Source organism: Trichomycterus rosablanca, chromosome 5 (genome assembly GCF_030014385.1).
Source record: "Trichomycterus rosablanca isolate fTriRos1 chromosome 5, fTriRos1.hap1, whole genome shotgun sequence".
In the NCBI taxonomy this organism is placed as follows: Eukaryota; Metazoa; Chordata; class Actinopteri; order Siluriformes; family Trichomycteridae; genus Trichomycterus; species Trichomycterus rosablanca.
The window spans coordinates 25220624-25241283 of record NC_085992.1 but is presented as its reverse complement, the minus strand read 5'-3'; the positions used below and the strand labels follow the sequence as shown (position 1 = coordinate 25241283).

Here is a 20660-nt window from a genome sequence, read left to right as displayed (position 1 = left end):
TAAAACATGCTAAATAATGCATTGCCTTGATTGTAATGACGGTACTGAATTTGTAGACAATTTGTTTACCTTACTGTTAGTTGCTAAATCTGAAATATTGTTTGTGCTATCAGTTGGCATAATGTGTTTGATGTCATCAGGGTCAACAGAGTAATACACAGCTTTTTTAAGAAAATGCAGAAATCTGAAACTCTTTGAACTTGAGTGTCTGAGATGAAAAACTTTGCATTAGGTGCGACTCAACTAATTATAATCGTTAAGCCTTGTAGACATAAGAACATATAATCTGAGACTCAAGCCTGCTTTCCCAGACAATGGCCCTCTCTTTCTTTTTCTCACGCCGTCATTCCCACTCATCTTCCTTACCAACGGCGTCTCTTTGGCTAGGTGCACCATCAGTCGAGAGGTCAAGGAGAGGGCAGCGCAGTGCAGCTCCAAGCTAAAACACACATGCATGGACACAAAGTTATTACATTCAATACTTTCATGTGCAATATGTTTTGATATGATAATGTGCTATGCAACATCTCTTATGGTACAGTTAAAAAACATGGATTTCTTTAAACAGTGCTGCATATATACACCGATCAGCCATAACATTAAAACCACCTCCTTGTTTCTACACTCACTGTCCATTTTATCAGCTCATAGAAGCATATAGAAGCACTTTGTAGTTCTACAATTACTGACTGTAGTCCATCTGTTTCTCTGCGTGCTTTGTTAGCCCCTTTTCATGCTGTTCTTCAATGGTCAGGACTCTCACAGGACCACCACAAAGTAGGTATTATTTGGGTGGTGGATCATTCTCAGCACTGCAGTGACACTGACATGGTGGTGGCGTGTTAGTGTGTGTTGTGCTGGTATGAGTGAATCAGACACAGCAATGCCAATTGAGCTTTTAAACACCTCACTGTCACTGCTGGACTGAAAATAGTCCACCAACCAAAAATATCCAGCCAACAGCACCCCGTGGGCAGCGTCCTGTGACCATTGATTAAGGTCTAGAAGATGACCAACTCAAACAGCAGCAATAGATGAGCGACTTTACATCTACAAGGTGGACCAACTAGGTAGGAGTGTCTAATAGAGTGGACAGTGAGTGGACACAGTATTTAAAAACTCCAGCAGCGCTGCTGTGTCTGATCCACTTATACCAACACAACACACACAAACACACCACCACCATGTCAGTGTCACTGCAGTGCTGAGAATCATCCACCACTTAAATAATACCTGCTCTGTGGTGGTCCTGTGGGGGTCCTGATCATTGAAGAACAGGGTGAAAGGGGGCTAAAAGATATGTAGAGAAACAGATGGACTACAGTCAGTAATTGTAGAACTACAAAGCACTCCTATATGGTAAGTGGAGCTGATAAAATGGACAGTGAGTGTAGGAACAAGGAGGTGGTTTTAATGTTATGGCTGATCAGTGTATAAAGCAACAGGCCAAAAAACACACCATTCACTCAACTACAGAGTGTTGGAACTGAATCACAGCCTCCAAATGTGCAATTACACAACGCTTCCAGAAGTAACATGAGTCAAAGAACGAGTGTGCGGCAACATTACCCAATCACACTCTCTTACACACGGCAGCATGCACAAACATCAAATATTATGGCACAGCTTAATCACAGAGCAACTGCTGCACTCCAAAACACTGGCACATCATCACTGAGAATAACCCACACACATTTCACAATACTGAACTTGAGACTGGAAGATTGGCTCGCCAAAGGTGTTCTCTGCTTTTGAAAGGGACCGCTTTTGTAATTCTACACTGCAGGCTGGGTATTTATACAGAGGTGAAATGGAAGGATGCATGTAATTTAGACTGGGGGCACCTAAACCCATATACTGCAAACGACCGACACACACACACATGCCGCCAGGTGCATGACCCTGAGTGACACACCCACATGCCTACACACACATACACACATGATTATGTTTACACACTCTGATGCAGGCATAAACTACATTAAGTGACAATGGTTTTATGAAGTATACCAGAGTAGCATGACAGTTTTTCATGTAATATGCTCTGAGGGCTCAACTGTCACTGACATTCAACTGTGGTTTCTGACATCGACAAGGCATAACAACATTATGATCCCCTTCCTAATATTGTGTTGGCCGCCCCTTTGCTGCCAAAACAGCCCTGCAACTGTGATGCACTGTGTATTCTGACACCTTTCTATCAGAACCAGCATTAACTTTTTCAGCAATATGAGCTACAGTAGCTCGTCTGTTAGATCGGACCACACGGACCAGCCTTCGCTCCCCATGTGTATCAGTGAGCCTTGTCAGCCCATGACCCTTTCGCCGGTTTACCATTGTTCATTCCTTGGACAACTTTTGATAGATCCTGACCACTGCAGGGGAACACCCCACAAGTGCTGCAGTTTTGGAGATGCTCTGACCCAGTCGTCTAGCCATCACAATTTGGCCCTTGTCAAACTCGCTCAAATCCTTACGCTTGCCCATTTTTTCTGCTTTCTTGCTCACACCAACTTTGAGGATAAAATGTTTACTTGCTGCCTAATATATCCCACCCACTAACAGATGCCGTGATGAAGAGATAATCAGTGTTATTCCCTTCACCTGTCAGTGGTCATAATGTTATGCCTAGTCGGTGTATGTTCTTCTCTGAATCTTTTACAATATTATGGAGATAATAACATACAGACTTAATGTCCAAGCCTGCATTATAAATGTTCTATTTAAACTTTCTGACAATTCTCTGGCAAAGTTTGGAACACAGTACTGAACCGTGACCTATTTTTGCTTGCAAAGCATGAACCTTTGGTGGATCCTCCTTTAATAATGAGTCATAATACCCTCATCGGGTTACCAGTTTACCTGTTAATTGTAGAATGTTTCAAAACAGTGTAAACTATCCTTTTTTGCCTCATCCCAACTTTTTTCCATGCATCAAATTCAAAATGTGTTGTAATTCATACATTATTACACTCATTAATTCTATTCAGGGTTGCAGTGGGTCTGATTCACTGGGCAAAAGGTAACACCCCCGGACAGGTCACCAGACCAAACACACACACACATACAGGGCAATTTTAGCAGCTCCAATTAACCTGGCTGCATGCCTTTGGACTGTGGGAGAAAACCAGAGCACCCACAGGAAACCCACATGAACATGGGGAAGAATATGCAAACTCCACACAAAAAGGAACCGTAATGCTCCACCAGGGAATCAAACCCATGACCTTCTTGCTGTGAGGCGACAGTGCTACCCACAAGCCACCGTGCCGCCCACATTATTAATTAGAATTATATTATTACTTAAGTTTTTGCATTTTTCCCAATTTTCCTCCCAATCTAGTCGTATCTAATCACCCGACTGCATTACGTTTTTTCTCTACTCATGCTGATCTCCACTTCTGATTGAGAAGAGCGAGACTGACACACGCCCCCTCTGACACGTGTGCAGTAGCTGACTGCATCTTTTCACCTGCACAAGGCGAGTTCATATGCGGATCAGCTTTGTATACGGAGAGCCACACCCTAATCAATGCATTATTCCTCAACTCTGTGCAGGCGCCATCAACCAGCCAGCAGAGGTCATAATTGCACCATTTATGAGGTCTTTATCTGGCTTCCCACCCTGTATGAACAACAGCCAATCGTTGTTCGTGTAGCCACCAACGAGTTCAAAATGTCAGCTCTGGTGTGCTAGTGTGTTTTACCGCTGCGCCACCTGTTTCTTAACTACATTTTGACTTATACAGAAGTTAAATAGTTATTTTCACATCCACTGGCAATTCTGTTCATAAATATAATAGTGTATAACAAATACCTGGGTAAGTGTAATATTTATTCTATATATACTTTTCAGACTTCAGTTCTTATTTGGATGTTACTTTTATATCAGTCAGTATTTTATAAGTACTGTATTTTACTTAAGTAAGGTACTTGAGCAGGGCTGGCACAGATCCGATACTCGGTATTGTTTTGCATAAATGTGATGTTGTAGGTTCTGTATGTATTCTTTTAGAATATTAGTTTCACAGTCTGAGCATTGTTATTTAGATAGCTAGTTTAACCATAGTGCATTGAGACATGAATTATTACTGCTTAGTTGTTTGAGAGGAGAAATGACGGTATCAGATTAGTATCGGTATCGGACATAAAAAAGTGGTATCGAGCCAGTCCTAGTTTTGAGTGAGGATTTTAGCCACCTACTTAAATCTTAGAATCTGTTTGAATAAATGTTAACATAAATAAAAATGTCCTTCCTTAAAAGATACAGGAACACATGTACTGTGTATTGCTGTAAACACAAACAAGTACTGGCCTAAGTACTAAACACAAAAACAAACACACACACACACACACACACACACACACACACACAGAAAGCTGTGAGCCTATAACGGCTGAAAATCAATATCCTTTATGTGCTCTCTGGCCTGTGAATAGGTGATTGGCATCTACAAGAGTGCTGTTAACCACATGTATGTGTGGTCCCTCTCATTACAGAAGCTCACATCTGAAACCACTGCCTCCCTCGCTGCCGGCACATTACAAGCAGCCTTCTGCCACCACTGTGGTCATACCCAAATCTGTAACCACCGCTATTCATCAGGATCAGGTGTTCATACACACAAGAAATCTTTTCACATCTGAGTGTGGGAAAAAAAGCTGAAAATGCCAATTTGGTGTATTTTAAATAAGCAGCAGCTGGAGTGTAGGAGAGCATTCTAAAAAGGAGTTACTGGCAAGCTTAAAAAGCAAACAAGAGTGAGCCATTAGCTATTTTGTTAATCTCACCTGTTACTAATTCACCTAGGTATTGAGAAATGTTCTAAAACGGTGTTACTTAATGTTCCAGAAACTTTTATTTTGTTTAAACCTGTTCAAACTTTGAGTGTGTTGCATGCATCAAATCCAAATTTAGTTTCTGCTTATGACAGAATAATGTTGGTTAGCTACAACATTGTCATTTCTTCATGAGATTTCACAGATTTGTGTTCTTTGGCGCATTTTACACAAGTCCTAGCTTTTGCAGGTTGGGTAAAGGGTTTAGCTAATATCAGGTGAGTTGATGCTTTAATCAAAATACATCACCCAAACCCAATATAGTTTTATACAATTAAAAATAAACCAATTAAAAAAAATCTATAAATATAGTTGATAATATCAACAATGTGATCTATTTTCTGAGGATATTATGCTAACAGCAGAAACTAATGTTAAATACTAAAAAGCCATGCTGAAATTAATAGATGAGAACTCTAACTGATCTCAAAATACAAAACAAACACACTAATAAGCTTGGTTTATTCTTTCCGAGCTCACCTGTGTGTAGAGGCTTCTGCTACAGAAAGAAGATGATCTAGAGCCTCTTCCTCAGTTAGGGACACACTACTGTCCTGCCACGGCAAGAAGTATGACAGGGGGAGGATGCAGAGGACTTGCAGAACCTGAAACAAGAGATGAAAGAGAAATAAGTCTAAAGAAAGCACTTTATCTAAACAAAACAAAGCAAAAGTGACATTTTCCTCAGGCTTAGAAATGACGATAAATTACAGGTGTTATTGGAGAAAGGGCACAGACGCACAGACTTGTGTACTCTCTATGGTCAACAGTGCTATTTTTTCAGTTGTTTATAGACAACATTCTTTATCAATGTAAATTATGAGTCAGTATTGAACCAAAAAGAATCTCAACCATAATGCCTGTCTAATGCAGACCACTTACCAGTGCTGTGATATCAAAGTTACAAAAGAATATAAGCCAGAAGGGCCAACAGCATGTGTGCGCATAGTGCTGTAAAAAAGAATTTCCTACTTTCTGATTGTCACCGTTATTAAATATTTGTTAGTTTTAGGAATTCATACTAGTTGACAGTTAATCAATACCTGACATAATTATAGCATATTTCAATAAAATACAAAACTTAACAGAATTTCACATCAAAGCTTTATGCATCCTTAAATAAAAATCGGTGAAATATAGTGAACACGACAGTAATGTACTGTAGAATAGTAAGTTGAACATAAAGGAAATGAGCAGAATTGGTTCAACACATGCACTAACTAAAGAGGGGGGGGGGGATAAATAGATAAAATAAATAAAATAAATAAATAGAGATGGAAGTCAGTATTTCCAAGCTTTTTCTGACAGGTCAGGTCGTCAGGTCGCTGTACAGTTCACACTACACAACTGGATCTCTTGTAATCGGGAGTCTTTCAAGTCGTTGTGTATTTCACACTACACGACTGATCGGCGATAGGAGGTCTCACACTACACAATCTATCACCAACTGGAATCGCAGGCGAGCTTCTCTGGTCTTCCAAACTACATTTTGTCATGAAAACACATGCGAGAAGTAACGAGGGGTTTAATGATACCACGTCCAAAAATGCACGTCAACAAGTAGCGAGTGATCAAAGTTGTGCGGTAATATGCAGCGTAAAATCAAGGAAAAAAAAGAAAGAAATGAATCTGAGTGGATTTGGCAACACGAACAGCATGAATTGTTCTATAGTGAGTTGGAGGTTAATAAATATTTTTTCAATGCAACATTGGTGTTATGTTTTGTAGAGAATGATAAGGTCAGAAATACTGTAAAACTTGTGTGTGTACCGATGTATTCTGATATAAACTACATTATGCCCCGTCCCACCTTTTTACACTCCTCCCCTGTGTTTCCCCTCACCCCATATCTTGCAATCTCATTGGTTGTTCGACATAGCACTCATTGCCAGTCGGGCAACTCAGATTCAAATATCTGACATTTACATTTTCAGCATTTAGCAGACGCTTTTATCCAAAGCGACTTACACAATGAGCGGAACACGATGAGCAATTGAGGGTTAAGGGCCTTGCTCAGGGACCCAACAGTGGCAACTTGGTGGTGGCGGGGCTTGAACCGGCAACCTTCTGTTTACTAGTCCAGTACCTTAACCACTGAGCTATGACTGTCTGACATGCTAGAAATCTCACTTCGGCTCAAGTTGTTGAACAGTTCACACATAGCGATTGAGAGTTTCGAACGCCGAGCGAACATCGAGTTGCTCCAGAGCCGGCAAATCTAGTGCCGACCAGTCAAAATCGTGTAGTGTGAACTAGGCATTAGTGTAGTAATTACTGGATGCTAAACAGAGTTTTACCTTTATACTGGAACATAATGCAAAATCATTTTCACAGTGTAACATACAGACACAAAACAGCTAAATGCATCGTCATTCATAATAAAAATGAGGTAAATAAGGTTATTTGCTTGTATTACAATGTCAGTATACTTTCAGTAAAATAAACTATTTTATGTGCGTATGTGCACTAAGGGTGAGTCTTAACTCAGTGGTTTGAGCTCTAGTGTGTATAAACATCTGGAATTCATTACACAAGGTTCATCAGTTCACAAGGCTATATCGAACACAGTCATAGACAATTTAGTATCTCCAGTTAACCTCACTTGCATGTTTTTGGACTGTGGGAGGAAACCGGAGTTCCCGGAGAAAACCCACACAGACACGGGAAAAACATGCAAACTCCACACAGAAGGGACCCACCTGGGAATTGAACCCAGGACCTTCTTGCTGTGAGGCGACGGTGCTACCCACCGAGCCACCGTGCCACCCTCATTGCGTCATTTCAGATTGGTAAACAAACAATATTAAAGGGAAAACAACACATTTGGTAAAACAAAGTCATAAGAGACCCCCCCATCAGCCCTGTGAAAAAGTATTTTTTGTTTTTAGATACTCAATGAGTTCAACAAATTTAATAGATACGCCAATTTAGCTAAATAAACACATACAGGCCTAATTTCAGAAATTAGGTTAAAAATATGTATGTACTATGTACAAAGAAGATTATCCTACAGTGCATCCTGGTGCCATTTGCAGGTAAACAATAGACATGTGCCCAGCTGTACACATGATCTTGGAGAACAACACGATTTGTCAGACAAGCTGACCTTCCTCCACTGCTATATATCCAGTACTGTGTGCCCACTAATGCCTGTGTGCCCACTGTACTAATGCCTGTGTGCCCACTGTAAGTGTTTATAACTGGACAGAAATAAGCATGAACACTTTAACTGGTGTGTGACCGCACAGCCCCGTTAACAAAAGGATTGGATGAACTGTGTTGTAACACATTTACTTATCACCAGTATTAAAATTATCTGCAATTTGAGCTACAGTAAGCATTTTGTTGGTTCATACATTTACATTTTCAGCATTTAGCAGACGCCTTTATCCAAAGCGACTTACATTACAGTTACAGTATACAGTCTGAGCAATTGAGGGTTAAGGGCCTTGCTCAAGGGCCCAACAGCAGCCACCTGGCAGTGGTGGGGCTTGAACCAGTGACCCTCTGATCACTGGTCCAATATCTTAACCACTAGGCTACAGCTGGCCCTTCATACCAGATGCCATAACCTTAGCCATAGTCCTGGCTGCCCAACAACCTTTTGGTGATTTATGACTTGTCCCTCCTCAGACCACTGTTGGTGGGTACTCACTATGGCTGCCTGTGAAAATAAATTGTGTTCTAAAGATACTTCAATCAAGTTGTCTGGCCATAATCAGATATTTATATCTGATCACATTTGCTGCATTCAACAAATGTAGTATTAGTAAGTATCACTAGCCCAACATTTAATGTATCCCTGACTATCATATGCATACTTGAGACCAACCTTCAGTAATGTGACAACTTGTGTTGTATTGTTCTGCATCATCCCAAAAGCATTAGCTAAAAGTGAAGTAGCAAGGGGGATGAGAAGAAAGGGAAAGGGGTCAATTTTTCATCCAAATTCCCCCCTTTAAAAGCAGTTGCAGTTGAGTCATTACTCTTCCAGAGTCCAGACCGTCTTTCATAGATGTTCTATTTATTTATCCCTCACAAGGGTGCAGACAGATAGATCCCAGCACAAGTGTGCCAGAATCTTTCCTTCTTTTTCTCATCCCATCATCTCTCTAAGTAAAACACATCTAGTTCAGGCCACACCATGTGACGTGTCTTGGATCAGCAATGGATGGAGAGAAAAAAGTGCTTTTTAAGACTGTGCCAGGCATTCACAACCAACGTCATTGCCTTAACTCATAACTGTTCTTTTTTATTTTTACTTCATTTTTTCCTCTTGAAAATTACTCTATATTTATGTTTATGGTTTTGGAATAGGATGTCCAGCAAGTTTATAAGCAGTTGTCCACAAAGGTATAGCCATAAAGTGCATGTAAGGCACATTAAAGTTAAAAAAAATATGAAAACGGGTTAAATAAACGCTGCAAATAACAAAAGCCTGTAAGAATTCATTTTTTAGAGCACACAGGTGGAGCAGCGATCTAATGGGCTACCACCACTGCTGAGATATCAATGTCTTGACTTTGACTCTTAGCTGTGCTATCAACTGGCCACTGAGGGGGGGTTAGTTGAACAGGTTCCTAAATGCTTTGCCATTTGCTGTCAAAAAAGGCAGATACACTGATCAGCCATAACATTAAAATCACCTCCTTGTTTCTACACTCACTGTCCATGTTATCAGCTCCACTTACCATATAGAAGCACTTTGTAGTTCTACAATTACTGACTGTAGTCAATCTGTTTCTCTACATACCTTTTTCAGCACTGCAGTGACACTGACATGGTGGTGGTGTGTTAGTGTGTGTTGTGCTGGTATGAGTGGATGAGACACAGCAATGCTGATGTAGTTTTTAAACACCTCACTGTCACTGCTGGACTGAGAATAGTCCACCAACCAAAACAGCCAGCCAACAGCGCCCCGTGGGCAGCATCCTGTGACCACTGATGAAGCTCTAGAAGATGACCAATTCAAACAGCAGCAATAGATGAGCAATCGTCTCTGACTTTACATTTACAAGGTGGACCAACTAGGTAGGAGTGTCTAACAGAGTGGACAGTGAGTGGACACGGTATTTAAAAACTCCAGCAGCGCTGCTGTGTCTGATCCACTCATAAATAAATGGACTACAGTTAGTAATTGTAGAACAACAAAGTGCTTCTATATGGTAAGTGGAGCTGATAAAATGGACAGTATGTGTAGAAACCAGGAGGTGGTTTTAATGTTATGGCTGATCAGTGTATGTTCTGTGAGACTTTAGTGCATCATCTACAGAGCATTAAACAGAAAAACGGAGTGAATTAATTACTGATGCAGTATTTAACAAGAACCAAGAGCTGATCATTAGGGAACTCCACAAATAAGGTGACCTCTGTATTTTAATTATCTTTTAAAGATCTGGATTGACAACATTGCAATGTGTATTACATTAGCAGGGGCTAGGCTACTACAAATGACAGAATACAGAAGGCATTGAAGAAAGCTGACCCATCTGTGCAGCTGACCATCGCAAAGCGATTATGCTGTAGATACTTAAAAAAAAAAAAAATTTATCCAATTTACTAATTTACAAGGCCGGGGACTCTTAGATGGCATTTTGCTCCTAATATCTAAAAGATGCCCCTCACCCACCAAGTGGACAGCATTTGGCTTTGCATTGCTACAGAAAAGCTTCCAACTGTTAAACCTATCAGGAAGCACCAAAAAAAATAAAAAATCAGTCAGCTTTAGTGGAACTGACGTCTTTCTCTCTATGCCGGAGTCCCTGGAGAAAGCAGGAGCTACTTCCCAGCAGAGCTTTAAATGGTATCCGCTGGCCAATAAAACGCGCATGTGCACACATGGCAGGCAGCAATGACAAAGAGAGCGTACATACACACATCACCCATGTATGTGCAGACACATGTGCAAACATGCTTTGAATAGGTCTGATGTCTGTGCTTAATAATAGGAATGGCAAAATAATCAATGGTACATAACTGGATTTAGTCCATTAGTGGAAATGCCACCAAATATCTGGAAGGTCTGTAAGCTAAAATGATTGAGCAGCTTTTGTAATTAGGACTGGTATGTTAAAGCAGGAATGTACAAAGGGCCAGCGCTGGCTTTGTAATTCAACTAGCCTGCATCTTATATCTTAAAATACTTAAGCGGCCCATAAATCTTTGTTATCCCCGGCACTATAAACTAAGAATGAGCATCACCACAGAGATCACCTGACTATAAATAAACCAGAATATAATCTCAAATGAGAGCGACTGGAGTTATTTACTTGCCGTGACGTTTACAGACTGCGGCCTGACTGGCATCGCACCCAGTCCATATCCTTTACCTTGCAGGTTGTGGGGGGCCCAGTCACCAAGTTCTTGTTTGTGAACACTACCCCCTGGCCTTGATCTATAGGATCGATCTATAGGATCACTCTATACACTCTGACATTTCCATTTCTCTCCATACAGACCATTAGAGTGTAGTTTTTTCATACCAGATTAATCAAACAACGTCTTTTTCAGGGCAAACTACGCGATTATAAATAAGTAACATGCCAAACTCTGGGAAATCTGGGAAAAGGATATGTTTAAAATTGATTGATCAGAATTGTAGGTTTACTATTAACCTGCACACTCATTGACATGACATTGCCAGCAGTTACTGTATTGTATAGTATTGTGCAGCAAACAGCTAACTGGCTACTTAACTAATAACATGCAAGCTTGCATTTTTCAAATGGACACATACACTGACCAGGCATAACATTATGACCACTGACAGGTGGAGTGATTAACACTGATGATCTCTTCATCACGGCACCTGTTAGTGGGTGGGATATATTAGGCAGCAAGTGAACATTTTATCCTCAAAGTTGATGTGTTAGAAGCAGGAAAAATGGGCAAGTGTAAGGATTTGAGCGAGGCCAAATTGTGATGGCTAGACGACTGGGTCAGAGCATCTCCAAAACTGCAGCTCCTGTGGGGTGTTCCCAGTCTGCAGTGGTCAGTATCTATCAAAAGTGGTCCAAGAAAGGAACAGTGGTAAACCGGCGACAGGGTCATGGACGGTCAAGGCTCATTGATGCACGTGGGGAGCAAAGGCTGGCCCGTGTGGTTCGATCCAACAGACGAGCTACTGTAGCTCAAATTGTTGAAGAAGTGAATGCTGGTTCTGATAGAAAGGTGTCAGACTCAATGCCTCGACAGGTCAGGGCTGTTTTGGCAGCAAAAGGGGGACCAACACAATATTAAGAAGGTGGTCATAATGTTATGCCTGATCGGTGTAGGATTTCTGTCTGTGTCTCTATTTCATATTACATGGACTTCATGCTAATAAACAACCTTATATTTATTTACTATTACACCACTTTATACATGAGAATTAAATTGAATTGTGTTTTCTTGGTTGAGGGTTTCTTTAACAGTTCCAGGTATGTGTAGGTGCTGTTTCTCTCTGGTGTATTTGGGGCATTCGATCAGAATACAGTGGACCCTTGAGTTACAAACGGTTTATGATACGAAAATTTCGGAATACGAACAATCTTTTTCAACTTAACGTACGAACAAATTTCGGATTACGAACAGAAATTCGCGAAACACGTGACGCCACAAACAAGTTCACTCCAACCGTCTCTCTCTCTCTCTATATATATACATATACAGTATATACAGTGAGCAAACATTCGGACAGCGGACGTGTTTTTCCGGTGAACAAAGAATGTGCAGAGGAAGCGCAGTGCTGAGAAAATTAACAAGTCTATTACATTTGTTGTTGTATAATTACTCCTGCCAGTAGCTGTCACTGTGTATCAGGCAGAGGGGACAAAGTGTGAGAGAGAAGAAGGAAAGCATTCTTTCTTTCGTGCAATTACACCTACAAAATATAACACTATTGAAATAAAGAAGGAAATAATAGAGAAATATCTATTTAATATAGATGTATTATGGTGTATGGTACAGCACATGTATTGTACTGAAATGTGATGTGTGTTTTATGTACAGTACTACTGTGTATTGTTGTTTATTATTGTTTATTACAGTAATGGCTACTCTATCATTTAAGATTTAAAAGAAAATATACTAGTATTTATAACAAAAAAGACCTTTTAAGACATTAGAGAGGTTAGGTAAGGGGGGGTTTGGGAGGTCTGGCACGGATTAATTCTGTTTACATTATTTATGGGAAAAATAGGTTTAACTAACAAACATTTTGACTTAAGAACAGCCCTTTGGAACCAATTAAATTCGTAAGTCAAGGGTCCACTGTATGCTTTATTGTAAGCTGTGTTTGGCATCTTTCAAATGTCTCCTTTTATTAAGTACTGGTGAGTAATTTTTGTATGTGTAGAACTTGGTCCTCTAATCTTTCTTGATGCATTCTTGGCTTAATGCTAATAATTATTGGACGTATCTCATGAAGTTGTTTGCATGTCCCACTCACTAATTCATAAACCTTTTCATTTCCACTTATTCCACCGTGTCCCAGTATCCAGCACAGTTTTATGTTGTAATTCATCCATCGTCTATGGATGGATCCTTGTACATTGTTATTAACTGGATGGTCTGTATTGCATGTTTCAATTGCTTTAAGGCATGACTGAGTCAGTACATATTATTATATTTTCCTTAGGGAAATTTTAAAGCCATTATCATGGCACGGGCTTCCGCAGTAAATATGGAGCATGGCTGAGGTAGTTTTTCTGCTCTTGAATATTGGTTTGTGGTTATTGCTGCTGTCACTTGCTCTGTCTATTTTGATCCATCAGTATAAATGAATAAATAGAGTGAATATTTTACTCTGATTATTAAAAATGTATTGAAGTATACCTTTGGGTGTAAGGTTAACAACAACCTTATAATCATTGTTAATTAAGTTAGATAGTTAGCTGGCTTACTATGCAGGTTCAGAAACAAGAACTTTATGAAGACACGTGTTTGTGGTGTATCTGCTGACAATGTGTGCATCCTCTCACCTCGGCCAGACATGTGGGATGTGGCTCATGTAATGCCAGGTAAGTTAAGGTAGAAACCTTAAGATCACAGGGCAGTGACTGGTGCTGCTGTTGTCTTTCAAGACTCTGCATAAGCTTCTCCAGCGCCAGCTGCCTAACTTCATAACATGAGGACTGCAGCAATTGTTTCAGCATTCCGTCTGTCAGCTGGGTGCCCCACAGAGTAGGTGAGTCCATGGCGATGCTTGTTGCCATACATGCCAGGCTCTGCAGGTACTGCGTGACTCCGGGGCCTGAGAGGTGCACCTCCTCTGGGCTGAGGGGGGACAAGAGCTCAGAGTCCGTAAGAATGGTAGATGTCTTCGTGCGTAGTTTCTTCAGCTGAGAATCTGAAATGAGAAACAGAAGACTGTATTATGCTGATGCACTGACAAGAGTCACAAGTCAGTAACAAGCAGTAATGGTAATGTTTCCATAATACAGTGGTACCTAGAAACTTAACGTAAAATTGGTTCTGGGACTGGCATTGAGTTTCAAGGTATTTTTTCCCCATAAGGATGTATGGGAAACCTGTTAATGCATTTCGTGGTCCCGTGGAATTGCATATATTTTAGGCATATGTGAAATAATGGGGTTGTCTTTGACACTTATACACCAAAAATAACACAAATATAAAAAAACACTGAAAAAAAGCTGATTCTCACAATTTCTCAGAGCCCCAAGTTTAAAAGTGAAACAGTAAGGAAAATCCAGATCAACACAGACACATGTGGAGCTTTCAGAGTGAATCTAATGGTTATTCCACACAAATGCAGATTCGTCTCAAATGCACACTTTGATGACGTTTTACCGCACCGGTCAAGCCAAGTGCTGAACAAAGCGACTGTTCATTCTTAATTTGAAATTAAATAAATACATTTTTTAAAAAGAAACAACACACTAAGTTTAAAAGAAAACATTGAGTTTAAGGGTACAAATTTCTCAACGAAGGGCACTGAGTTTCAAAGATTTTGAGTTTAGGGGACGTTGAGTTACAAGGTACCACTGTACAACTTTTACTTCAATTTAAACACAATTAAAAAAAAAACTCTGTAACAGTCAGTCCTGTCTGCAGATTTTTAGACTAGTTACAGAGTACAAGTGGCACAAATTCTGTACATTTAAAGTTAACAGTGATTTTAATTAAAAAAAAAGGCTTGAGAGATGCAGCGGTTTAACACGCTAGTCCACCTTACTTCACAAATGCTTTTGTTTTGACTGAAAGGGCACAAATTTCCAAAACACTGCAAAATCTTGCAAAAACCTACCAATAACAGCAAAGTCTTCAACTGAAACAACAGCGGGCAACTCTATATTTAGGGTAAGGATTTGAAATGGGATGTCCAACAATACTTTTGGCCACATAGAGCACACAAGTCAAATTCGTCAGGAAAATAAAGCATGACTATAATAATTTATTCAGGGAATGATTTATTTATTTAATCAGGATTTTAACGTCATGTTTTACACACTTTGGTTACATTCATGACAGGGCAGGTAGTTACTGGTTACACAAGATTCATCAGTTCAAGTCTTTAATGTAAAACACAGTCATGGACAATTTTGTATCGCCAATTCGCCTCTAGACTGTGGGAGGAAACCCATGCAGACATGGGGAGAACGTGCAAACTCCACACAGAAGGACCTGGACTGCCCCAATTGGGAAACAAACCCAGGATCCTCTTGCTGTGAGGCGACAGTGCTACCCGCCGATTCAGGGAATGAAAGGTGCTTTTTAGCAGAACAGGTATTCTGTCTATACTGGGATATTAGCATATCTGCTAAAATGCTGGAATCTGTAGAGCTGCTATTTACCACTTTGTTAGTTTTATCGTGTTGCTTTAAAGTCTTGCATATTAAGTTCCACAGAGGATAAAAAAGTGAGTTTGTTTATTTGTTTTATTAGGATTTTAACGTCATGTTTTACATTTTGGTTACATTCTTGACAGGAACAAGTCTTTGGACTATTGGAGGAAACCCACGAAGACACGGGGAGAACATGCAAACTCCACACAGATAGAACCCGGACCGCCCCACCTGGGGATCGAACCCAGGACCTTGTTGCCGTGAGGCGACTGTGCTACCCACTTAGCCACCGTGCCGCCCAAAACAGTGACTACTCGGAATGCAGGTTTATTAGTAACAAATACTAAAATGATTTTATGGTTTAAGCATTAGTTTTTATTAACCAAACAGAGTTAACAAAACTAAATATAGCATCAAGCAGTGATTTCCAGGGTCCAGGCACAAATTAGCCCAATGTGGCCCAATATGCGAGTATGGGACCATTCCTGAAGGAGGAAAGGACACAGAGACCCTATGCCAAATTCTATGTCAGACACTCTTGCTTTGGGTTACATTATCTTGCATGTTATATCATTGTGCTTCAACACCTAAAACTTGGTCGCAAGTAGAAGCTCCCAACAAGGTTGGTCTTTTAAAGACTTCAAGAATGTTGCAAGCTTCAAAAGTCTACAACGTACTGAATTGCTGCCATTCAGAAACCTTTTGTAAAAAAAAGTTCTAAGCATGAAGACAAATAACTTGGTGTAGGAAGCACAAAACCTGCATTCCTGAGCAATGGAGGAGAAAAAAGTAATACGGTCTGATTCAACTTCCACCAGATTTCCTACAGCTGGAAAGATTTATGTTTTCAGGAGGACAAAGGATGCCTTCAACCCATAATGCCTGCCACCAACTGTAGTCAGTCATCTGGTGGGCATCATTAGGTCTAAAAATTGCTTTGCTTGGTCTTCAAGCAGTCAACAAATATGAGGCAATTTTACAGGGCCAGGTGCACCTTATAAGGGAAACTCTTTTCTTAATGATAGCCCCATAGTCAAGATTACGGCTGGGTGGTATGACCAAAAATTTGTATCATGGTATTTTTTAAGAAGTTTCTATGTTTTTTGTTTTTTTGTATAACCGGGACTTTTTATGTCTGTGGCTTATTTTACTGTCATAAGTACATAGAATATAAATAGTTTTAATTTCACCATGTATATAGAGAAGGTTTTGAGTACTATAAGCTTTGCATGGCCCCACAAAATGAAACAATATCTGATGGAATCAGTACGCGTAAACAGTTGCAATAAATAAAATTTTTATTGTTTATTTAATGTTAAAGTATTATACAATTACCCTTAGCTCCCCCTTTAAAAGTTAAAACGATGTTTGCAAACTCCACTGTACAACTTGACCACAGGTCTGCTGTAGAAAAATGGACGAGTTTAAATATCTCCACTTCCAGTTCGCTTATGACGTTGGTTTAGCAACTGACCGGAAGTATTTTTGTCCGTAAGACAAACCTGGAATCCAGAGTTTTAATTATTGCTCTGAAAGCCTCTTTTTCGACTGTCTATAGAGGAATCGTGTCCTTGCATAGGTGGATTGTTACTGTGTTCGTAATGTCATTGTTTGCAACAGCTGTGGCTCGACAAACTGTACAGTATATAGTGTTTTAGTCTGTTCTAAACTGAAGACACGCCTCATTTCTTTGGCAGGTTCTTCCGGTACATATTTGGTCTTCCTCACTTCATCCTCCATCTGTTTTTGTTAATTTTTTCCCCACCATATCAAGGAAGCCTCTCTCATCTGTTAACACTGTCATGGTAACGGTACCTGGTTAACTCATGAGCTGTATCTAATCTGCACAACGCTCCAGAGCCAAAAATCCATACGGTATTGGAATCAAAGACAGTATACTGAATGTATTGCCCAGCACTATTCAAGATAAAACCGTCCATACACATATTGCTAAAATATGGGGTTTGATGAACACCAGTCTCGATCTAAGACCATTGCAAACGCCAGATTTCAAAATGAGTAAACCTTTATTGAAAGTTCTATTAAAGAGATCTCAAAAATCTGGAAAACTATCTTGGATAACATTTAAACTTTCCACCACAAACTAACAAGTGTCAAGAATCCAAGAAAAAATGCAAGCTGTTTTGGAGGCAATGGGTGGTCCGACTCATAATTTGCTCCTTGATGTTAATATACAACCCCAAATCAGAAAAAGTTTGGACAGTATGGAAAATGCAAATAAAATAAAAACACAGTGTTCTTTACATTTACTTTAACTTTTATTTGATTGCAGACAGTTTGAACCTAAGATATAGTTATATGCACAAATGCTACATAAAACTTTAGTGTGCAAAAAAGAAGCCTTATGTTAACCATGTCCAGAAACGGCTCTGAGACATCTAGGATGGACCATTACACAGTGAAAACGTGTATTGTGGTCAGATAAATCAGCATTTCAGGTCTTTTTTTGGAACAAATGGACGCCGTGTGCTCCGGAGCAAAGACGAAAAGACTGTTATCAGCTACAAGTCCAAAAACCAGGGTCTGACATGGTATGGGGCTGTGTCAGTGCCCTTGGCAAAGGTCATTTACACTTCTGTGATGGCAGCATTAATGCAGAATAGTACACTGAGAACATAGAGCAACATATGTTGCCTTCAAGACGTCATCTTTTCCAGGGACGTCTGACAATGACGACCCCGTATTGTTGCACATCTTAAGACGTGTTTGCAGGAAGAATGAGACAAAATAAAAGCTGAAACACTAAATCACTTGGTATCCTCTGTGCCAAAATGTCTTTTAAGTGTGGTGAAAAGGAATGGCAACATTACAAAGTGGTAAATGCTTTACTGTACCAACTTTTTTTGGAATGTGTTGCAGGCCTGAAATGCAGGAATGGATGTTTATTAATAAATGAAATGAAGTTGAGCAGATAAAACATGAAATATCTCAGGTTCATCCTGTCTGCAATCAAATAAAAGTCCAAGTAAATGTAAAAAACTCTGTGTGTTGCTTTATTATTTGTATTTTCCATGCTGTCCCAACTCTGATTTGTAATCACATGCTCATAAACCAACACACATGCACAAGCATTTCAAACTGATTCATACTGAACACCTCAACCACCAATACTCAACTGCCAACTACTAAAACGAAAAAAAAACCCACATGTGAACAGCACAGACATAAGAAAATATTTAAAAAACGTATAAAACAGTCACTGGCAGCCTTGTTACTCCTTAACACCTGACTGAGGACTGACAGAACAGAGCCGAACCAGAAAAATGAAACCCAATAAAATTCTTTATAGCTTATTCATCTATGTTATAACCTGTTCTAGGCCTGAATAAAACAGTAATGGACTGGATGTGTTTGTATTTCATACATACAGTATATATCAAACACACACACGTGTGTGTGTGTGCTGCATCCAGGATTTCACTGCTTATTCTTTAGAAAAAGTTTACGATCTAAGAAAGCAATGGTGTGTCTATACCCACTGCAGTGACACACACACACACACACACACACACACACACACACACACACACACACACACACACACACACACACACACACAGAGAAACATTAAAAACCAGAACACAGGCAACCGAAGGCCATTTGCAGCACATGTGTAGAGGAAGCAAACCACATTCCCATAGTAGCAAATCTCTCCAGCAAAATACCTTCGCCTGATGAGTGTGTGTTGCCTCCTACAAAAGTGGTTTGTTTTCCATAAACACACATTATTTACTCTTTTAAAGAAATCCAAGAATCTTGATCTCATAAAAATCAACTGACTAAACAAGGTCTGAAGTTGGATGAAGAAGTGTTAACAATCCCTCCTTACCGACAAACATCCTAATAATCCTAACAAACAACTTTTACTGATCTAAATCCAGGATCCAGGTTTTTCTTAGCCTGGTTGTAAAGTCAGGTAAACAGCTCAAGAAAACAGGCTAATGCATGAACACCCTGTTTACAAAACAACAGTCATAAACACATGGTTTGACACATTTGTTGTGAAGGAAGTTTAGGGCTTTTTGACAGATGTGCACAAGTTGCCAGAGACACAGAACAGTAAAAAGTAAGTAAGATGCCTTGTTAGCCCCCTTTTATGCTGTTCTTCAATGGTCAGGACTCTACCAGGACCACTACAAAGTAGGTATTACTTGGTTGGTGGATCATTCTCAGCACTGCAGTGACACCGACGTGGTGGTGGTGTGTTAGTGTGTGTTGTGCTGGTATGAGTGGATCAGACACAGCAATGCTGATGGAGTTTTTAAACACCTCACTGTCACTGCTGGACTGAGAATAACCCACCAACCAAAAATATATCCAGCCAACAGCGCCCCGTGGGCAGCGTCCTGTGACCACTGATTAAAGTCTAGAAGACGACCAACTCAAACAGCAGCAATAGATGAGCAATATATATATATATATATATATATATACAGTGTATCACAAAAGTGAGTACACCCCTCACATTTCTGCAGATATTTAAGTATATCTTTTCATGGGACAACACTGACAAAATGACACTTTGACACAATGAAAAGTAGTCTGTGTGCAGCTTATATAACAGTGTAAATTTATTCTTCCCTCAAAATAACTCAATATACAGCCATTAATGTCTAAACCACCGGCAACAAAAGTGAGTACACCCCTTAGTGAAAGTTCCTGAAGTGTCAATATTTTGTGTGGCCACCATTATTTCCCAGAACTGCCTTAACTCTCCTGGGCATGGAGTTTACCAGAGCTTCACAGGTTGCCACTGGAATGCTTTTCCACTCCTCCATGACGACATCACGGAGCTGGCGGATATTCGAGACTTTGCGCTCCTCCACCTTCCGCTTGAGGATGCCCCAAAGATGTTCTATTGGGTTTAGGTCTGGAGACATGCTTGGCCAGTCCATCACCTTTACCCTCAGCCTCTTCAATAAAGCAGTGGTCGTCTTAGAGGTGTGTTTGGGGTCATTATCATGCTGGAACACTGCCCTGCGACCCAGTTTCCGGAGGGAGGGGATCATGCTCTGC

General features: G+C 40.1%; 1 protein-coding gene across 1 annotated transcript in view; it reads right to left on the bottom strand.

The window, feature by feature from the left end:
* Positions 1 to 20660, bottom strand: part of thada (THADA armadillo repeat containing) — a 220069-nt gene that overhangs the window by 23751 nt on the left and 175658 nt on the right. The window contains exons 32-34 of the mRNA XM_062995897.1: positions 13800 to 14167; positions 5320 to 5444; positions 367 to 439 (exon numbers count right to left, since the gene is read on the bottom strand). Of these exons, the coding sequence (XP_062851967.1) occupies positions 367 to 439; positions 5320 to 5444; positions 13800 to 14167 (566 nt within the window). The remainder of the gene's footprint in view (positions 1 to 366; positions 440 to 5319; positions 5445 to 13799; positions 14168 to 20660) is intronic.